At 42.3% G+C, this 18,914-nt stretch overlaps 1 protein-coding gene across 1 annotated transcript in view; it reads left to right on the top strand.

Annotated features, from left to right (window-relative positions):
* SGSM1 (small G protein signaling modulator 1) overlaps positions 1–18,914 on the top strand; it is a 446,836-nt gene that overhangs the window by 325,720 nt on the left and 102,202 nt on the right. The window contains exons 11-12 of the mRNA XM_069759191.1: positions 1,429–1,592; positions 3,414–3,543. Of these exons, the coding sequence (XP_069615292.1) occupies positions 1,429–1,592; positions 3,414–3,543 (294 nt within the window). The remainder of the gene's footprint in view (positions 1–1,428; positions 1,593–3,413; positions 3,544–18,914) is intronic.

The following is an 18,914-nucleotide window of genomic DNA, read 5'->3' as shown; positions in this document are numbered from 1 at the left end:
CTAATTTTTTATGGTTCAGCAATGAAAAGGTTTAGTGCAAATATAGAAGATTGTCATGCATTTACCCAAGATTTGTCATTTTTGTACTGTAAATTTTTCATTCCATTGTAACCTAAAGGGGGGCTCATTCAGGCGAGTAGTTGAAACATCCGTATGCTATCTTTATGCAAAACTGATATTATGAATGTTTGTACACATTCTGTGATGGTCTGCGATTAAAAAATTGAAGCATATACCGTACTACTTTTATCTATATTACGGGACAAACTCATGCATTATACGTCACCGGCTGCGCAAAAAAACGGATTACATTTAGATTAACATCATTATGTTGTGTATTTTTCACTGATCCATTGCAATTATTAAGATAGGAAACTGTATTGGTTATTAATTTTACACCCTTGGTGTAGTCATGCAGCTTCGGTGCACCTTCCTCCTCCAGAATTTGGATGTCACTCTCCTCTTTCTCTGCTTATGGACAGTGTTCTCTTGTCCAGAGCCAGCCCTGTCTCAGGAGACTGTTGGTTCCTGCGCTCACTTCCTGTAAAAGGTCGTAGATTTGAATGTGTGTGCTCACCACTCTCTCCTCTGGACTGCAGCTGCTCAGTTGTACTGTGTAGTGTTCAGACACAGCAGAGAGGAGAGAGCTGTGTGTACCGTGAGAGACCACTGGCTCCTGCCAACTCCGGAGACAACCTGACTCTAAGCAAGCGCTATCAATCAACAGAGAAGGAGGCAGGCTTATCCAAATTCAAGGGCTGGGACAGTACACTGAAGCTGTTTGGCCACTCCAAAGGTGCAGCCAGCAACCTAATTAGTCTATATAAATAAGGAACATTTTTTTGCACAACAGAGGGACAGATTAATGTGGTAAAGGTATGATTTGTATAGGGACTTAGTCCCATAAATATATGCTTATGTTAAATTGTGTTTAAAAGTCCAAAGGTGAACTCTATGCAACAACAAATCAGTGTTGCCCTCACCGCTTTAGCACTGCCTCTCCGCTGCTGCCCTCAGTCATTGCTAACTTGGCTGCATCAGTGACGTCACGAATATAGCCTGTGACCATTACCACCAATCACTGGTATCGTCAACTTGTGCCATTTACAAGGGAATGACACGTGAGCCCAGTAATTGGCTGCAACAGTCACATACAATTGTGACGTGGCTGCTGCGGCCATGTCAACAAATGACTACACAGCAGCTAATAGGCAGGGTTGGAGCGGCACAGGTTGACTAAGATTCATTTTTTTATGGTTACACAGAGCAAGTTTTTGGACTAAAAAAGTTAATGGTGGAAAATGCCTTCATTATAAAAATAATTTAGGGTATATAGGAGAAAAGCATTTTTCATATTCTGTACATCATTGTCCAATGGCAGGAGTAACTATTAATGTAATCACACTTTAAATATGTTTTTATATTCAGTGGACAGTGGTGGCACCGTAGTTTTAGTCAGTCAGGATGGAATACAGAGACCGCCCCTCAGGTTTCCCCGTGGCGGGCATCTCCTCCAGTTTCTCTCGTGTCTTGAAAATGGTCTACTTCCACATGGGCAACTTGATCCTCCATTGTGGTCTCAAAGAGGAAAGGTATTCCAGATATTAGTGCACTGTTGAGATTTTTTTTATCTATAGTTTAAAAGGCAGATCCACTCAAAAACGAACAGCACATTTTGCCATCTCAATGAGCTCTGCTGGGCTCTTTTCATATTCGCCACAGAGGCTCTATTTGGGGATTTAGCAGAACTCAATGAATCCATTATGCCTCTTGGGCGATTCAGTGAAAGTTATTGGATTACCTACAAGGATATAAATGTTACAAAAAATGTCTTGCTACTGGCAAATCATACAGTTGCATCTTACAAAATTAGAATATCATCAAAAAGTTAATTTATTTCAGTACTTCAGTACGAAAAATGAAACTCCTGTATTATATAGAGTCATTACAAACATAGTGATGCATTTCAAGTGTTTATTTCTGTTAATTTTGATGGTTATGGCTTACAGCCAATGACAACCCAATGTCATTATCTCGGTAATTTAGAATACTTTATACACCAGCTTGAAAAAATGATTTTAAATCATCCGAAATGTTGGCCTACTGAAATGTATACTTAGTAAATGCACTCAATACTTAGTGGGAGCTCCTTTTGCATCAATTGCTTTATCAATACAGTGTGGCATGGATGTGATCAGCCTGTGGCACTGCTGAGGTGTTATAGAAGCCCAGGTTGCTTTGATAGAAGCATTTAGCTCATCTGCTTTGTTGGTTCTGGTGTCTCTCATTTTCGTATATTGGTATATATATTGGTACTTTTGGCATTGTGGACAGGTGCCAAGTCCTGCTGGAGAATTAAATTTCCATAGTGTGAAGTATCCACAATCAATTATGGTTTCGGGAGCCATATCATCTGCTGGTGTAGGTACACTGTGTTTTATCAAGACCAAAGTCAGCGCAGCCATCTTTTTGGAGATGGAAAATTCATTCTGCAGCATGACTTGGCACCTGTCCACACTGCCAAAAGTGCCAATTCCTGGTGTAAAAACAACAGTATTAGTGTGATTGGTTGGCCAGCAAACTCATCTGACCTTAACTCCATTGAGAATCTATGGGGTATTGTCAAGAGGAAGATGAGACACCGGACCCAACAATGCAGATGAGCTGAAGGCTATCAAAGCAACCTGGGCTTCCACAACACCTCAGCAGTGCCACAAGCTGATAGCCTCCATGCCACGCATTGATGCAAAAGGAGCCCCGACCTATTGAGTGCATTTACTGAACTATATGTTTCAGTAGGCCAACATTTCGGATTTTCAAATCATTTTTCGAGCTGTGTTATAAAGTATTATAATTTACTGAGATAATAACTTTTGGGATTTTCTTGATTCTAAGCCATAATCATCAACATTAACAGAAATAACCACTTGAAATAGATCCCTCTGTTTGTAATTATTCTATATAATATGAGTTTCACTTTTTGTATTGAAGAACTGAAATAAATTAACTTTTTGATGAAATTCTAATTTTGTGAGATGCACCTGTATGTGTGTGTGTGTATAATATATATAATATATAAGCTAATTCAACACTTGTTACCTATCTGTAATGATTAAAGCTAATTGCAAGTTTTACAATGTACTGTTTTTTAAAATAAAAAAAAATATTAAAATTGGCTTCCAGTTAGCAAATTTCATATTACGAAGCTAAGTTTACCACTGAGGGTGAAATACTGAAATATGGATGTGCAGTGCAGCTCCATTTTCTTTTGTGAATCAGTAAAACTCATTTTTTTTTATTTACATCCACTTTTTCGTGAAGCCTGAAATGTGAAATTACTTAATCAAATAATAAATTTTTTTTTTAATTTTGTCATATTTTGCGTAATGTTTATTCATTTTTCTATAACATAGGGCAAAGTATTTCCCAAGTTGAGAAAGAGGAGTCCTCAGGGTTCTTCAGAGTCCACCTCTGATAAGGAAGAAGACGAAGCAACAGACTATGTATTCAGAATAATATACCCAGGGAGCCAATCTGAGTTTGGTATGGAGAATATTTTACATTTTGTTGTGATAATCTGATAAAGCTAGAATATTTAACCCCTCTGTAAACCCTCTCACAGACTCAAGTTAATGGTATTTTCTACCACTGATTTTTCAGCACACTGAAAGTTGTACATTGTGTAGTACTTGTGAATTGTACTGCTAGCCATGCCCTATTCATTTGTATGATAGAAAGCGTGCGGTATCATTCGCAGTCTCTGTATAATGTATAGAGCTATGCTACTTCCAGTATGCGGCAGCATCTTCAGTCAGTTAATCATAGGTGGTGTCACGAATCAAACAAACACCAATCTGTTATTGCTGACTTATCCGAAGAATTGGTCATTAATATTACAGGCCTTGAAAATCCCATTAAGGAATGGAAATTTAATACAGTAACTTGATCACTGGATTTATTTTTATCATTTAACTACGGTAACCAAAAGTCAAAAATCTATAAACATTGGCCCCCGATTCATCATTTGCATTTTTTTAAAGTCCTTTTTTATCTCGTGGTATTAGTTGCTGTTTTTGCCACCAAATTCATCAAAATGGCACATATGATTCATGAATGTTGGTGCAAAGTCAAAAAATGGGTTTCTTTGCTATCTTGAACTGTTCTTGTGACTTTTGGCAAAAATTGTTCCAAAATGTGAATGTACTTGAAAACACAGTGAAATTGTCAGATTTTGAGACTTTAAAAAGTCACAATTGATGAACCAGGCAAAAACATTTGGAATTGCTGCTTCACCCAGCGGAAAACAAAACTAAATAGACAAAGTAGACTTTAAAAAAGTGCAAATAGAATAATGAATTGGGTACAAACATAAAACGGTACAAAACTAGCAAATTGTCACAATGGCAATGATAAATCAGGGCCAATATCTAAATGCGAAAATGCTCTTTCAACATACGTCATTGAGTAGTAATGCTGGCATGACTGTATAGTATTCTCATTATGCTTCTCTTTTGTTTGTAGTTACAGTTCACCATCATTTTCATCTTTCATTAACACATTCCCCATGTTCCACCTCCGCCTACCATATGAGGCCTGAAAGTCAAACTTCAATGGTCCAAACACATGCTGAGGAGTGTTGCCATACCCCTGACAGCCCGGGTTTGCTTTAACACACTTTCTTTGCTTTTGTATGTGCTGACACCAACATCTTTTCAAGCAAATCTGATGACTTACCTGGACACATGCAGGTTGTTTTCATCAGCAATGTGTGTGTGTGTATGTATATATATATATATATATATATATATATATATATATACACAATATCTCACGAAAGTGAGTACGCCTCTCACATTTTTTGTAAATATGCTATATATTTTCATGGGACAACACTGAAGATATGACGCTTTGATACAATGTAAAGTAGTGAGTGTACAGCTTGTATAACAGTGTAAATTTGGTATGACCTCTAAATAACTCAACACACAGCCATTAAAGAGAGCCTGTCAGCAGGAATTTGCTAAGTAAACTACAGTCGTTGTTATGTTGGCCCTGTTACCCTGATTAAAATGATACAGTGGAGAAAACTGTTTTATGGTTCTTGTGTAATATTTGTGTGAAGTTTTCATTTAATAATATACTCATGTTTTGGGGCTGGCCTGTAGGCAGGTTTTATCTTGGTGCTCTAGACCAGAGCACCAAGAAAAGACCTGCCCACTGTCCCGTCCACAAGCACAAGCATGTTCGTTATCATAGAGACAGACATAGAGAGAGACACAGACAGATACACAGAGAGATAGAGACAGAAGAGAGATGCTGTGGCTGGGTCGCTGACATACTCTGTGCTGCTGTGGTGGGGGTCACTTACATACTCTGCTGCTGTGGCATGGTCTCTGGAAGGGGCTGCGTACGTATGAGTGGTTTATGTATGAGAGAGATAGTTTGTCTGTCTCTTTGTCTTTATATGTCTGTCTCTGTCTGTGTTTCTCTCTGTCTGTGTTTCTCTCTTTGTCTCTGTGTCTGTCTCTATGATGACGAACACACTTGTGCTTTGGGGTGGGCCTAGAACACCAATATAAGACCTGCCTGCAGTCCCGCCCCAAAGCATGAACATCTCATTAAATGAAAACTTCACACAAACATTACAGAAGAACCACAAAACGGATTTCTTCACCGCAGGTATCATTTAAATCAGAGTAACCTCACTAACATGACAGTGCCTGTAGTTTACTTAGCAAAATCCTGCTGACAGGTTCTCTTTAATGCCTAAATCGCTGTCAACAAAAGTGAGTACACCCATAAGTGAAAATGGCCAAATTGTGCCCAATTAGCCATTTTCCCTTCCCAGTGTCATGTGATTCATTAGTGTTACAAGATCTGAGGTGTGAATGTTATCGTTCTCACACTTTCTCATACTGGTGTTAGGGATTGTGGTTCTGTGCACCCAACTGGGAATGATTCGAGTCCGGTGTGACGCTGCTCCAGTCGCAAGCGCCATCATTGGAGGTCGAACTGCCATGCACGCAGGGAAACCTTTCCAATCCCTTGGAGTGTTGCATTCTAGAGTAGTTGGATGTGTGAGGAGGCGGGAAGCCATATCTCCCATGAATTTCACTGCGCGGGGAATATGGGACCCTGTGTTCTCCAGTTGCCAGGCAACACTGGATGCTGCTGTTTCTGGTACTAGGCAGTGGTGGGATTGTGTCCATTCTGCTGTGCAAGTTAGCAGAGAGTGGTTTTCTTGGGATGATTGGGAGGTAGTCAACACCTGATCAATTTCTTCAGCATCAGGCGAGTTATTTAACCCTGCTCCCTGATCAGGTCTTTGCTGTTTATTGCAGTTCCTATGTGCTTTGGAGGTGAGTGGTGCAGGCAATATTGGTAGCTTTTTTTCAGGGTTTTCCTTAGGGTTCTTCCCCTGGTCTCTTTGTGCTACACTCCCATGGGTTCTTGCAGAGGTACTCATCTGGTTCTAGACGAGGCATCGGCTGCGTTGCCAGCTGCCAGGCATCTCTGGGAGCTGGGTGCAGAGTATTCCCGGGACTCCTCAAGGGCCTGCCTAGTTGGTCAGCTTGCGCCATGTGCGCCTTTGGCTGCGCCTTTGATTTTTATTTGGTGCCAATCTTGCTGGGTTTCTCTGCATAGCACATAACAACTGGATACTGGAAGTTCAATATGGCACCTCATGGAAAAGAACTCTCTGAGGATCATAAAAAAAGAAATGGTGCTGTACTTAAAGATTGCCCAAGCTATAAGAAGATTGCCAACACCCTAAAACTGAGCTACAGCTTGATGACCAACACAGTACAATGGTTTAAAAAGATAGGTTCCACTCGGAACTGGCTTTGCCATGGTCGAGCAAAGAAGTTGAATGCATGTGCTCTGCCTCATATCCAGAGGTAGTCTTTTCAAATTAGACGTACGAATGCTGCCAGCATTCCTGCAGAGGTTAAAGAGGTGGAGGGTCAGCCTGCCAGTGCTCAGACCATACTCCGCACCATGCAGTTTTATTATACTCACCTGCTGGCCGATGAGCGTCTGTCTTCTTGGCCGGCGCCTCCCATCTTACGATCCCTGTCATCCTGCTTGCTTCGCGTGGATGATGCATCCTTGCGTCATCCACACAGTCTCCTCGGCATCTCACTCCTTGGCAGGCGTACTTATCGGTGCTATTGAGGGCAGAGTAAAGTGCTGCAGTGCGCAGGTGCCAGGAAAGGTCAATGAGCCCCAGCGCACTGCAGTACTTTGTTCTGCCCTCAACAGCGCAGATAAGTACGCCTGCGCAGGAGCACGACGCCAAAAAGACTGTGGATGATGCATGGATACGTGGTGCCGAGGAGACGCGCCATCAACATGAAGCAAGCAGGAGGACGGGGATCGTAAGAAGATGGGAGGCTCAGGACCAGTGACACCCATCAGATCGGTCCACCTCGCAGGGGAGAATATTAAAAAGTGATTTTTCTTTTACAGGTCGGATTGGGGGCAGCGATAAAGCATTACAGAACGCTGTGTATCAGCCCTGAAAGGCGGTGGCCATATCTCATATCGGCCAAAACTGCTGACAGGTTCCCTTTCATTTTTTTTTCCCGTTTTCCAGTACGCTATGTGGTGAACTCAATGGTGTTATTCAAAAGTCCAACTCGTCCTGTAAAAAAACAAGCCCTCATATGACTATACTGATGGAAAAGTACAAAAGGAATCTGCCCTTCTAGAAACCAGGAAGTAAGAAGACTGCATTGCTCTGAACTACTCATGATAAAACTTGATCCTAACCCTTTAAAGGGAGCCTGTCACCCCCAAAATCGAAGGTGAGCTAAGCCCACCGGCTTCAAGGGCTTATCTCCAGCATTCTGGAATGCTGTAGATAAGCCCCCGATGTATCCTGAAAGATGAGAAAAAGAGGTTATATCATACTCACCTGGGGGCGGTCCCGGTTCTGTTCTGGTCCGATGGGCGTCGCAGTCCGGTCTGGTGCCTCCCATCTTCTTACGATGACGTCCTCTTCTTGTCTTCACTCCGGTGCAGGCATATTTTGTCTGCCCTGTTAAGGTCAGAGAGGCCCGGCGCCTGCGCACTGCAGTACTTTGCTCCGCCCTCAACAGGGCAGATATATTACGCCTGCGCCGGAGCCGCGGCAAGAAGAGGATGTTACTGTAAGAAGATGGGAGGACTGTTTCAGCTGGGATCGATTCTTGGTGAAATGTCTGGGCTCGGCTTTAAGGAATTACAACAAAAGTACAACTTGAGACACAAGGACTTTCCTTATTATTTTCTGTGTATGCGTTTAGCATGGAGAATCTTGTATACCTTGTTATCCAAGACATGCCTTCACCAGTTGACATAATTATAAGTGTTTTTTTTCCTCTAAGGTTTTTAATAAGAAATTTTAGAAATCTCCCTTTAAAGAACAAGCTGAATAGAGCTCAGTATTTTCTAAGTGGGCAGCTGATGTCGGCATTATTGGAAATGAAAGCCATAAAGTCATTCTTACAGGAATCCACAAAGTATTTTTTAATGCTTTTCAAAGAATTTCTTTATCCATATATTGTATTATAGTCCTTGGAAATTAAATCAATTCTATCCAAATAGGAGCTCTAAATGTGGTCATATTGGAGCAGATGACTACCCAATGTCAGTCTGGATAGTTTTAGGTCTGCTAGGCCTGTGGTAATCAATGACAGCCCAACAGGAGCCAGGAACTGCTAAGCTGTGCTAAGCCCATAGTGCTCTGTAGCTTGTTCCAGGTTTAAGGGGACAAGTGGATAGTTGCAGTTGAGGTCCTATTACCTGAAGGCCTGTATTGGTTATGGTCTGGTCAGATCAGTACCAATGAAGCGTGAAACTTCTAACCAGTTGGAGAGTTGGTCTGGTGAGGGCCATTGGGATCTGAATCTAAGAAACAGAGGCCATCTGCCCTATTGTGGGAAGGGATCTACTTTAAAAAGAGGACGCCAGGTGTGGCCTGATTGTTCAGTCTGCTGACCCTTACAAATGAAACAAACACCTTGAATAGGACCTCAAATGGAGAAGACCATCTATCTCCTACATTGTGAGGAGAATAATACAACTGGAGGTCTCTGGTAAGTATAGTCTTGGCTGAGGACACATGTATGGTTCAGAGGGACTTGTTACAGAGAGTGACATATTGATTAGGTTATATATATACTGTTAGGGTTACTAAAAGATAGTGCTAAGTCATCATATCAACTTCTGACTTTGGCTAAAAGCTGTACCTTAACTTGCAAGGGGGCAGATGCCCCAGGCCTTGCGCTTAGAGGGGCCAGCCCAAACATAATGCTATCCTTAACTATATAGTTAAGTTCTACAATAGAGCAGGGAGACATGATCTTTCTCCACTACCACTCTGCATTTTGTAGACCACAGGTCGCTTTAAGCCTGAGGTCTACAGAATGGCAGGGTGATGCGCTGGCCTAGGAGCCAGTGAATACGCAGGACGTCAGAGTCCCGGTGCAGTGACGTCATCACTCCACGCTGGGACTCTGATGTCCTATGTATGCTTTGTAAGTGGACTCATCAGGATCCTGGTTTAGGTGAATATATAATGTTTTTTTTTATTTTAATTAAAGCTTGTGGTGTGATTTTGGGGCATCATAAGCAATGGGGTACTCTCATACAGAGTGGAGGACCCTGAAACAGTGGGGGGCCCTCAGGCATTGTAGAGACTACTGTGGGGAGCGCTCGTAAATTGTAAGGGCTATTATACAGTGTGGGAGGTGTTATACTGTTTAGGGGCTAATGCGGGGGGCCATTATGCAGCTTGGGGGTCAATGCGAGTGCCATTATACAGTTTGGGGCTAATGCATGAGCCATTATACTGTTTGAGGGCTAACACAGGTGCCATTATGCAGACTGGGGGCTAATGCAAGGGCTGTTATACAGCTTGAGGGCTAATGCGGGGGCCATTATACTGTTTGAGGGCTAAGGCTGCGCCCAATATACAGTGTGGAAATGTGGAGACATGGGGGATTAGTGCATGCTCTCATCCATTTGGCTGAGACTGCCTGGCCCAGAGTTTGCTCTCCATTCCCATGGACAGAATACTATTGGACAACACAGGGCGAGGGTAAAACAATGTGGGGATACTTTATTGAACCACCACCAGACACTAACATATAGAACAGTCCTAGCAAAATACCCAAGGTGGTACAAATTACAGAGCCTCACCCTTCCGCTGACTCGTCTGGGTTAGAGCAGCTGTGACTTTGGGGCTTCCCAGAGAGGCGATAATGACAAGCTTAGGAAGTTGACTGTCCATCGAGGCAAGTGGCCAGGTGACCGGAGGGTCACAACCTGGCCTCTCTGAACGTCTTCATGGGGCCAGGTAGCCAGTGGGTCACAATCCTGGCTTCTCCAATCCTATCCATGGTCCAGGTGATTCGAGGGTCCCAATCCTGGCTTCCCCAAACGTATACATGGGTTCAGTAATTGTCAATGGAGTAGATCTGTATTACTCCAGCTAGGGCAGAGGTCCCTTAAGCTAGCGTCCTGTAGAATGTCAAATCTGTGTTCACCTTTATGGTGTCATGGTCCCTTGGCGGTAGTTCTCTAGAACCTGTCTTGATGGTGTCCTGGCTTTTGAGTTATTGAGTCTCATCTCTGCAGAAGGATCAACATCTTTTTTATACCTACATCTGTGGTACAGGTCATCATCCACAGGTCAGGGAGGAGGTAGGATGAGTTTAATTCTCATTGTATGATTATTTAATCAATCTGCATAGTTTGTCCTTCACTATTTTGCGTATCAACAATCTACATGGCTGGGTAAAATGGGTAATCAACATATTAGAAAACTTCAGTTCAATGACCCTGGGTCCATGTCCTCCAAAGATAGCAATACAATAAACTATAGAAGCTGATATAAGAGGTAAACAGCAGCCATTCATCAATTTTAATACTCAACTTTAACCCCTTAGTGATGGAGCCAAATTTTTGAAATCTGACCAGTGTCACTTTATGTGGCAATAACTCTGGAATGCTTCAACAAATCCCAGTGATTTTGAGAATGTTTTTTCTTGACACATTATACTTTATGATAATGGTAAATTTAGGTCAATATGTTTTGTGTTTATTTATAAAAAACTATACTGTGTATAGGGCTGATGTTTGCCCTTTATATTGTGTATAGGGGAGCTGTAGCCGATCATACTGTGTATAGCGAAGCTGTGGCCCATTATACTGTGTATAGGGGAGCTGTGGGGGAATTATACTGTGTATAGGGCTGATGTTTGCCCTTTATATTGTGTATAGGGGAGCTGTAGCCGATCATACTGTTTATAGCGAAGCTGTGGCCCAGCATACTTTGTATGTGGGAGCTGTGGAGGCATTGTACTTTGTATAGGGAACTGTTGGCCCATTATACTGTGTATAGGGCTGATGTTTGCCCTTTATATTGTGTACTAGCTGAAGAGCCCGGCGTTGCCTGGGCATAGTAAATATCTGTGGTTAGTTATAGCACCTCACTTCTCTTATTTTCCCATCACGCCTCTCATTTTCCCAATCACATCTTTCATTTTCCCCCTCACATCTCTCATTTTCTCCCTCACACCTCTCATTTTCTCCCTCACTCCTCTCATTCCCCCCTAACACTTGTCATTTCAACCTCACATCTGTCATTTTCTGATCACTCCACTATTTTTCCTCACTCCTCTCATTTTGCACTCACACCTTTTCATTTTCACCTCATCACCTCAGTATATACATGTTTGTCATCTCCCTTATATATAGTATACATCTGTATGTCATCTCCTGTATATAGTATATACCTGTATGTCATCTCCCCTGTATATAGTATATACCTGAATGTCATCTCCTATATATAGTATATACCTGTATGTCATCTCTTCCTGTATATAGTATATACCTGTGTGTCATCTCCCCTGTATATAGTATATATCTGAGTGTCATCTCCTCCTGCATATAGTATATACCTGCATGTCATCTTCTATATATAGCATATACCTGTATGTCATCTCCTCCTGTATATATATGTACCTATATGTCATCTCTTCCTCTATATAGTATATATCTGTGTGTCATCTCTCCTGTATATAGTATATACCTGTGTGTCATCTCTCCTGTATATAGTATATACCTGCGTGTAATCTCCTCCTGTATTAGACCTTGTTCACATGTTATTTGCTCAGTATTTTTACCTCAGTATTTGTAAGATAAATTGGCAGCCTGATAAATCCCCAGCCAACAGGAAGCCCTCCCCCTGGCAGTATATATTAGCTCACACATACACATAATAGACAGGTCATGTGACTGACAGCTGCCGTATTTCCTATATGGTGCAATTGTTGTAGTTTGTCTGCTTACTAATCAGATTTTTATTTTTGAAGGATAATACCAGACTTGTGTGTGTTTTAGGGCGAGTTTCGTTTGTCAAGTTGTGTGTGTTGAGTTGCGTGTGGCGACATGCATGTAGCGACTTTTGTGAGATGAGTTTTGTGTAGCAACATGCGTGTAGCAACTTTTTGTGTGTCGAGTTGCATGTGACAGGTTAGTGTAGCAAGTTGTGTGCAGCATGGCGAGTTTTACGCGTTGCGAGTATTATGTGTGGTGCCTTTTGAGTATGTGCAAGTTTAGTGTGAGGCAACTTTTGCATGTGTTGCAACTTTTGTGCATGTGGCAATTTTTCCGCGTGTGCAAGTTTTGCGTGTGGCGAGTTTTTCATGAGGAGAATTTTGCACTTGTGGCGAGTTTTGCAAGAGCCTAGTTTTTGCATGTGGCGAGTTCTGCGCGTGGTGGGTTTTGAGTGGCGACTTTTGTGTTTTGACTTTTATGTGGCGAGGTTGGTGTATTTGTGGTGAAATGTGTGCTGAGGGTGGTATATGTGTTCAAGCACGTGGTAGTGTGTGGCGCATTTTGTGTGTGTTCATATCCCCGTGTGTGGTGAATTCCCATGTCGAGGCCCCACCTTAGCAACTGTACGGTATATACTCTTTGGCGCCATCGCTCTCATTCTTTAACCCCTTCACCCCAAAGCCTGTTTTCACCTAAGTGACAGGGCCAATTTTTACAATTCTGACCACTGTCACTTTATGAGGTCATAACTCTGAAACGCTTCAACGGATCCTGGTGATTCTGACATTGTTTTCTCGTGACATATTGTACTTCATGATAGTGGTAAAACTTCTTCGATACGACTTGCATTTATTTGTGAAAAAAACAAAAATTTGTCGGAAATTATGAAAATTTAGCAATTTTCAAACTCTTAGTTTTTATGCCCTTAAATTAGAGAGTTATATCACATAATATACCGTAGTTAATAAACAACATTTCCCACATGTCTGCTTTACATCAGCACAATTTTGGAAACATAATTTTTTTTTGTTAGGACGTTATAAGGGTTAAAAGTTGACCAGCGATTTCTCATTTTTGCAACAAAATTTACAAAACCATTTTTTTACGGACCACCTCACACTTGAAGTGACTTTGAGGGGTCTATATGACAGAAAATGCCCAAAAGTGACACCATTCTAAAAACTGCACCCCTCAAGGTACTCAAAACCACATTCAAAAAGTTTATTAACCCTTCAGGTGCTTCACAGGAATTTTTTGAATGTTTAAAAAAATTGAACATTTAACTTTTTTTTCACAAAATTTTTACTTCAGGTCCAATTTGTTTCATTTTACCAAGGGTAACAGGAGAAATTGGACCACAAAAGACGTTGTACAATTTGTCCTGAGTACGCTGATACCCCATATGTGGGGGTAAACCACTGTTTGGGCACATGGCAGAGCTCGGAAGGGAAGGAGCGCCATTTGACTTTTCAATGCGAGATTTGCTGGAATTGAGATCGGAGCCCATGTCACGATTGGAGAGCCCCTGATGTGCCTAAACAGTGGAAACCCCCACAAGTGACACCATTTTGGAAAGTAGACCCCCTAAGGAACTAATCTAGATGTGTGGTGAGCACTTTGAACCTCCAAGTGCTTCACAGAAGTTTATAATGTAGAGCCGTAAAAAAAAAATTATATTTAATTTTCACAAAAAATGATCTTTTTGCCCCAAATTTTTTATTTTCCCAAGGGTAAAAGGATAAATTGGACCCCAAAAGTTGTTTTGCAATTTGTCCTGAGTACGTCGATACTTCATATATAGGGATAAACCACTGTTTGAGCGCATGGCAGAGCTCGGAAGGGAAGGAGCGCCATTTGACTTTTCAATGCAAAATTGGCTGGAATTGAGATCGGACGCCATGTCGCATTTGGAGAGCCCCTGACGTGCCTTAACAGTGGAAACCCCCCACAAGTGACCCCATTTTGGAAAGAAGACCCCCTAAGGAACTTATCTAGATGTGTGGTGAACACTTTTAACCCCCAATTGTTTCACTAAAGTTTAGAATGTAGCATTGTGAAAATTAAAAAATCATTTTTTCTTTCCACAAAATGATGTTTTAGCCCGCAATTTTTTTTTCTCCCAAGGGTAACAGGAGATAGTGGACCACAAATGTTATTGTCCAATTTGTCCTGAGTACGCTGATACCCCACATGTGGGGGGGAACCACCGTTTGAGTGCATGGCAGAGCTCGGAAGGGAAGGAGCACCGTTTGAAATGCAGACTTAGATGGAATGGACTGCAGGTGTCATGTTGCATTTGCAGAGCCCCTGATGTACCTAAACAGTAGAAACTACCCACAAGTGACCCCATATTGGAAACTAGACCCCCCAAGGAACTTATCTAGATGTGTTGTGAGAGCTTTGAACCAACAAGTGTTTCACTACAGTTTATAACGCAGAGCCGTGAAAATAAAAAATATATTTTTTTCCACGAAAATGATATTTTATCCCCTATGCTTTCATTTTCCCAAGGGTAACAGGACAAATTGGACCCCAAAAGTTGTTGTCCAACTTGTCCTGAGAACGCTGATACCCCATATGTTGGGGGGAACCACTGTTTGGGTGCACGGCAGAGCTCGGAAGGGAAGGAGCGCCATTTGAAATGAAGACTTAGATGGATTGGTCTGCAGGCGTCATGTTGCATTTGCAGAGCCCCTGATGTACCTAAACAGTAGAAACCCCCCACAAGTGACCCCATATTGGAAACTAGACCCCCCAAGGAACTTATCTAGATGTGTTGTTAGAGCTTTGAACCAACAAGTGTTTCACTACAGTTTATAACGCAGAGCGGTGAAAATAAAAAAAAAATTTTTTCCACGAAAATGATATTTTATCCCCTATGCTTTTATTTTCCCAAGGGTAACAGGACAAATTGGACCCCAAAAGTTGTTGTCCAACTTGTCCTGAGAACGCTGATACCCCATATGTTGGGGGGAACCACTGTTTGGGCACACAGGAAAACTCGGAAGGGAAGGATCCCTGTTTTACTTTTTCAAAGCAGAATTGGCTGGAATTGAGATCGGACGCCATGTCGCGTTTGGAGAGCCCCTGATGTGCCTAAACAGTGGAAACCCCCAATTATAACTGAAACCCTAACCCCAACCCTAACCCTAGCCCTAGCCCTAACCCTAACCCTAGCCCTAACCCTAGCCCTAACCCTAGCCCTAACCCTAATGGGAAAATGGAAATAAATACATTTTTTTACATTTTATTATTTTTCCCTAACTAAGGGGGTGATGAAGGGGGGTTTGATTTACTTTTATAGCGTTTTTTTGGCGGATTTTTATGATTGGCAGCTGTCACACACTAAAAGACGCTTTTTATTGCAAAAAATAGTTTTTGCATCACCACATTTTGAGAGCTATAATTTATCCATATTTTGGCCCACAGAGTCATATGAGGTCTTGTTTTTTGTGGGACGAGTTGATGTTTTTATTGGTAACATTTTCGGGCAGATGACATTTTTTGATCGTTTTTTATTCCGATTTTTGGGAGGCGGAATGAACAAAAACCAGCAATTCCTGAATTTCTTTTAGGGGGGGCGTTTATACCGTTCCACGTGTGGTAAAATGGATAAAGCAGTTTTATTCTTCGGGTCAGTACGATTACAGCGATACCTCATTTATGTAATTTTTTTATGTTTTGGCGCTTTTACACAATAAAAACTATTTTATATAAAAAAATAATTGTTTTTGCATCGCATTATTCTGAGAGCTATAACTTTTTTATTTTTCTGCTGATGATGCTGTATGGCGGCTTTTTTTTTGCGGGACAAGATGACGTTTTCAGCGGTACCATGGTTATTTATATCCGTCGTTTTGATCGCGTGTTATTCTACTTTTTGTTCGCCTGTATGATAATAAAGCGTTGTTTTTTGCCTTGTTTTTTTTTTTTTTTTTTTGCGGTGTTCACTGAAGGGGTTAACTAGTGTGATAGTTTTATAGAGCGGGTCGTTACGGACGCGGCGATACCAAATATGTGTACATTTATTGTTTTTTTTTTTTTTACATAAATAAATGTATTTATTGGGAAATGTTTTTTTTTTTTTAATTTGGGGATTTTTTTAAATTTTTTTTTTACACATTCTATTTTTTTTTTTTTACTTTCTAACATTGTCCCAGGGTGGGACATCTCTGTATTAGATCAGATCGTTGATCTGACACTGTGCATAGCACACTGTCAGATCAACGATCTGACAGGCAGCTTAGCTGGCTTTCCAGCGCCTGCTCTTAGCAGGCGCCGGCTAGCCAGGTCACTTCATGACCCGGAAGGAGTCCGGCGGCCATCTTGGATCCGGGGACTCCTTCCGGGTCACCGGAGCAACGCGATCTCATTGCGTTGCTCCGGTGGGAGAGCGCAGGGAGCCCCCGTCCCTGCGCGATCCCCCTCTATGCCGCTGTCACTACTGACAGCGGCATCAGAGGGGTTAAATGCCCGCGATCGGCGATAGCGCCGATCGTGGGCATTGCTGCGGGGTGTCAGCTGTCATATACAGCTGACACCCGCACCCGATCACCGCGGCGCTCAGCGCGAGACCGCGGTGATCGGTGCGCCGTACTAGTACTGCTGCTGGCACTTATGCAGTGCCGGCAGCGCAGTACTAGTACGGCGGCTGGCGCGAAGGGGTTAAGTCCCCCTTGTTCACATCTGGCAGCTGTCAATTTGCCTCCTACACTTTTCCTTTCATTTTTTCCCATTATGTAGATAGGGGCAAAATTGTTTGGTGAATTGGAAAGCGCGGGGTTAACATTTCACCTCACAACATAGCCTATGACGCTCTCGGGGTCCAGACGTGTGACTATGCAAAATTTTGTTTCTGTAGCTGCGACGCCTCCAACACTTTTCCTTTCACTTTTTTCCCCATTATGTAGATAGGGGCAAAATTGTTTGGTGAATTGGAACGCGCGGGGTTAAAATTTCACCTCACAACGAAGCCTATGACGCTCTCAGGGTCCAGACGTGTGACTGTGCAAAATTTTGTTTCTGTAGCTGCGACGCCTCCAACACTTTTCCTTTCACTTTTTTCCCCATTATGTAGATAGGGGCAAAATAGTTTGGTGAATTGGAAAGCGCGGGGTTAATATTTCACCTCACAACATAGCCTATGACGCTCTCGGGGTCCAGACGTGTGACTGTGCAAAATTTTGTTTCTGTAGCTGCGACGCCTCCAACACTTTTCCTTTCACTTTTTTCCCCATTATGTAGATAGGGGCAAAATAGTTTGGTGAATTGGAACGCGCGGGGTTAAAATTTCACCTCACAACGAAGCCTATGACGCTCTCAGGGTCCAGACGTGTGACTGTGCAAAATTTTGTTTCTGTAGCTGCGACGCCTCCAACACTTTTCCTTTCACTTTTTTCCCCATTATGTAGATAGGGGCAAAATAGTTTGGTGAATTGGAAAGCGCGGGGTTAATATTTCACCTCACAACATAGCCTATGACGCTCTCGGGGTCCAGACGTGTGACTGTGCAAAATTTTGTTTCTGTAGCTGCGACGCCTCCAACACTTTTCCTTTCACTTTTTTCCCCATTATGTAGATAGGGGCAAAATAGTTTGGTGAATTGGAAAGCGCGGGGTTAATATTTCACCTCACAACATAGCCTATGACGCTCTCAGGGTCCAGACGTGTGACTGTGCAAAATTTTGTTGCTGTAGCTGCGGAGTTCATATTTGCACAAAAAGACCAGATAGTGGGAAAAATTCCCTACAAGATATATATATATATATATATGCACCTAGATGGAGTGTACAAGTTGACACAATGTATTCAATGCCACCTATTATTCATTTACCTGTGTGTCAGGATGATGCCGCAGGGATGGTGGTTCCAAGTATTGAAGGTCCTTGCGGAATGCACTAGTTTGTGCGTGCCAGATTCCACCATGCAGAAAAGGCTTCCTTACTGGTGGGGCGCCGTCCCGGCCGGTGACAGACGCCCCTGTTCGTTGGTAACAAAGCGTGTAGGTGTTCCCGGTCAGAAGCCGACGAACATCCAGCAAGGTGCAGGAAACTGCAGGACCTTGCGTGACGTCATGGTCACGTGATACCTCACGTGACTGGCTATAGCTATGGAGCGCCCTAAGGACCACAATCCAACGCGTTTTGGAATCACTGATTCCTTCATCAGGGATGGTCCAATGGGCATTGTGGGCGCTTTTTATATCAGCCTAATCCTGCCTTATGTGTTAAAAGCAAATAATTTGATCTCGCTATTTACGGTAACCCATTCGGTATCAAAGTGTTCATCTGGAAAATCCACCTACTTTCTTCTCTGGACATCTGGTGGATGAAATTGCCTCTCCTCCAACTTTTTTTAACGATCTTTATTCCAGTTACTTTTATGCCTTTGATCGATCCCCATGATACTTTAAGAAATGCTGAGATAAAGGATGGCCCATAAATTTATTGCCAATGTTTCGGAGGTGTTTCCCAACTTTTATATTCATTGGGCGGATGGTGCGTCCTATATACAATTTACCACACGGGCATGTTATGCCGTAAATCACCCCCTGGGTGGTGCAAGTGATAAAATCTTTAATATCAGCT

This window comes from Ranitomeya imitator, chromosome 1 (assembly GCF_032444005.1).
Source record: "Ranitomeya imitator isolate aRanImi1 chromosome 1, aRanImi1.pri, whole genome shotgun sequence".
Classification (NCBI taxonomy): Eukaryota; Metazoa; Chordata; class Amphibia; order Anura; family Dendrobatidae; genus Ranitomeya; species Ranitomeya imitator.
This window is presented reverse-complemented; position numbering and strand designations above follow the sequence as displayed.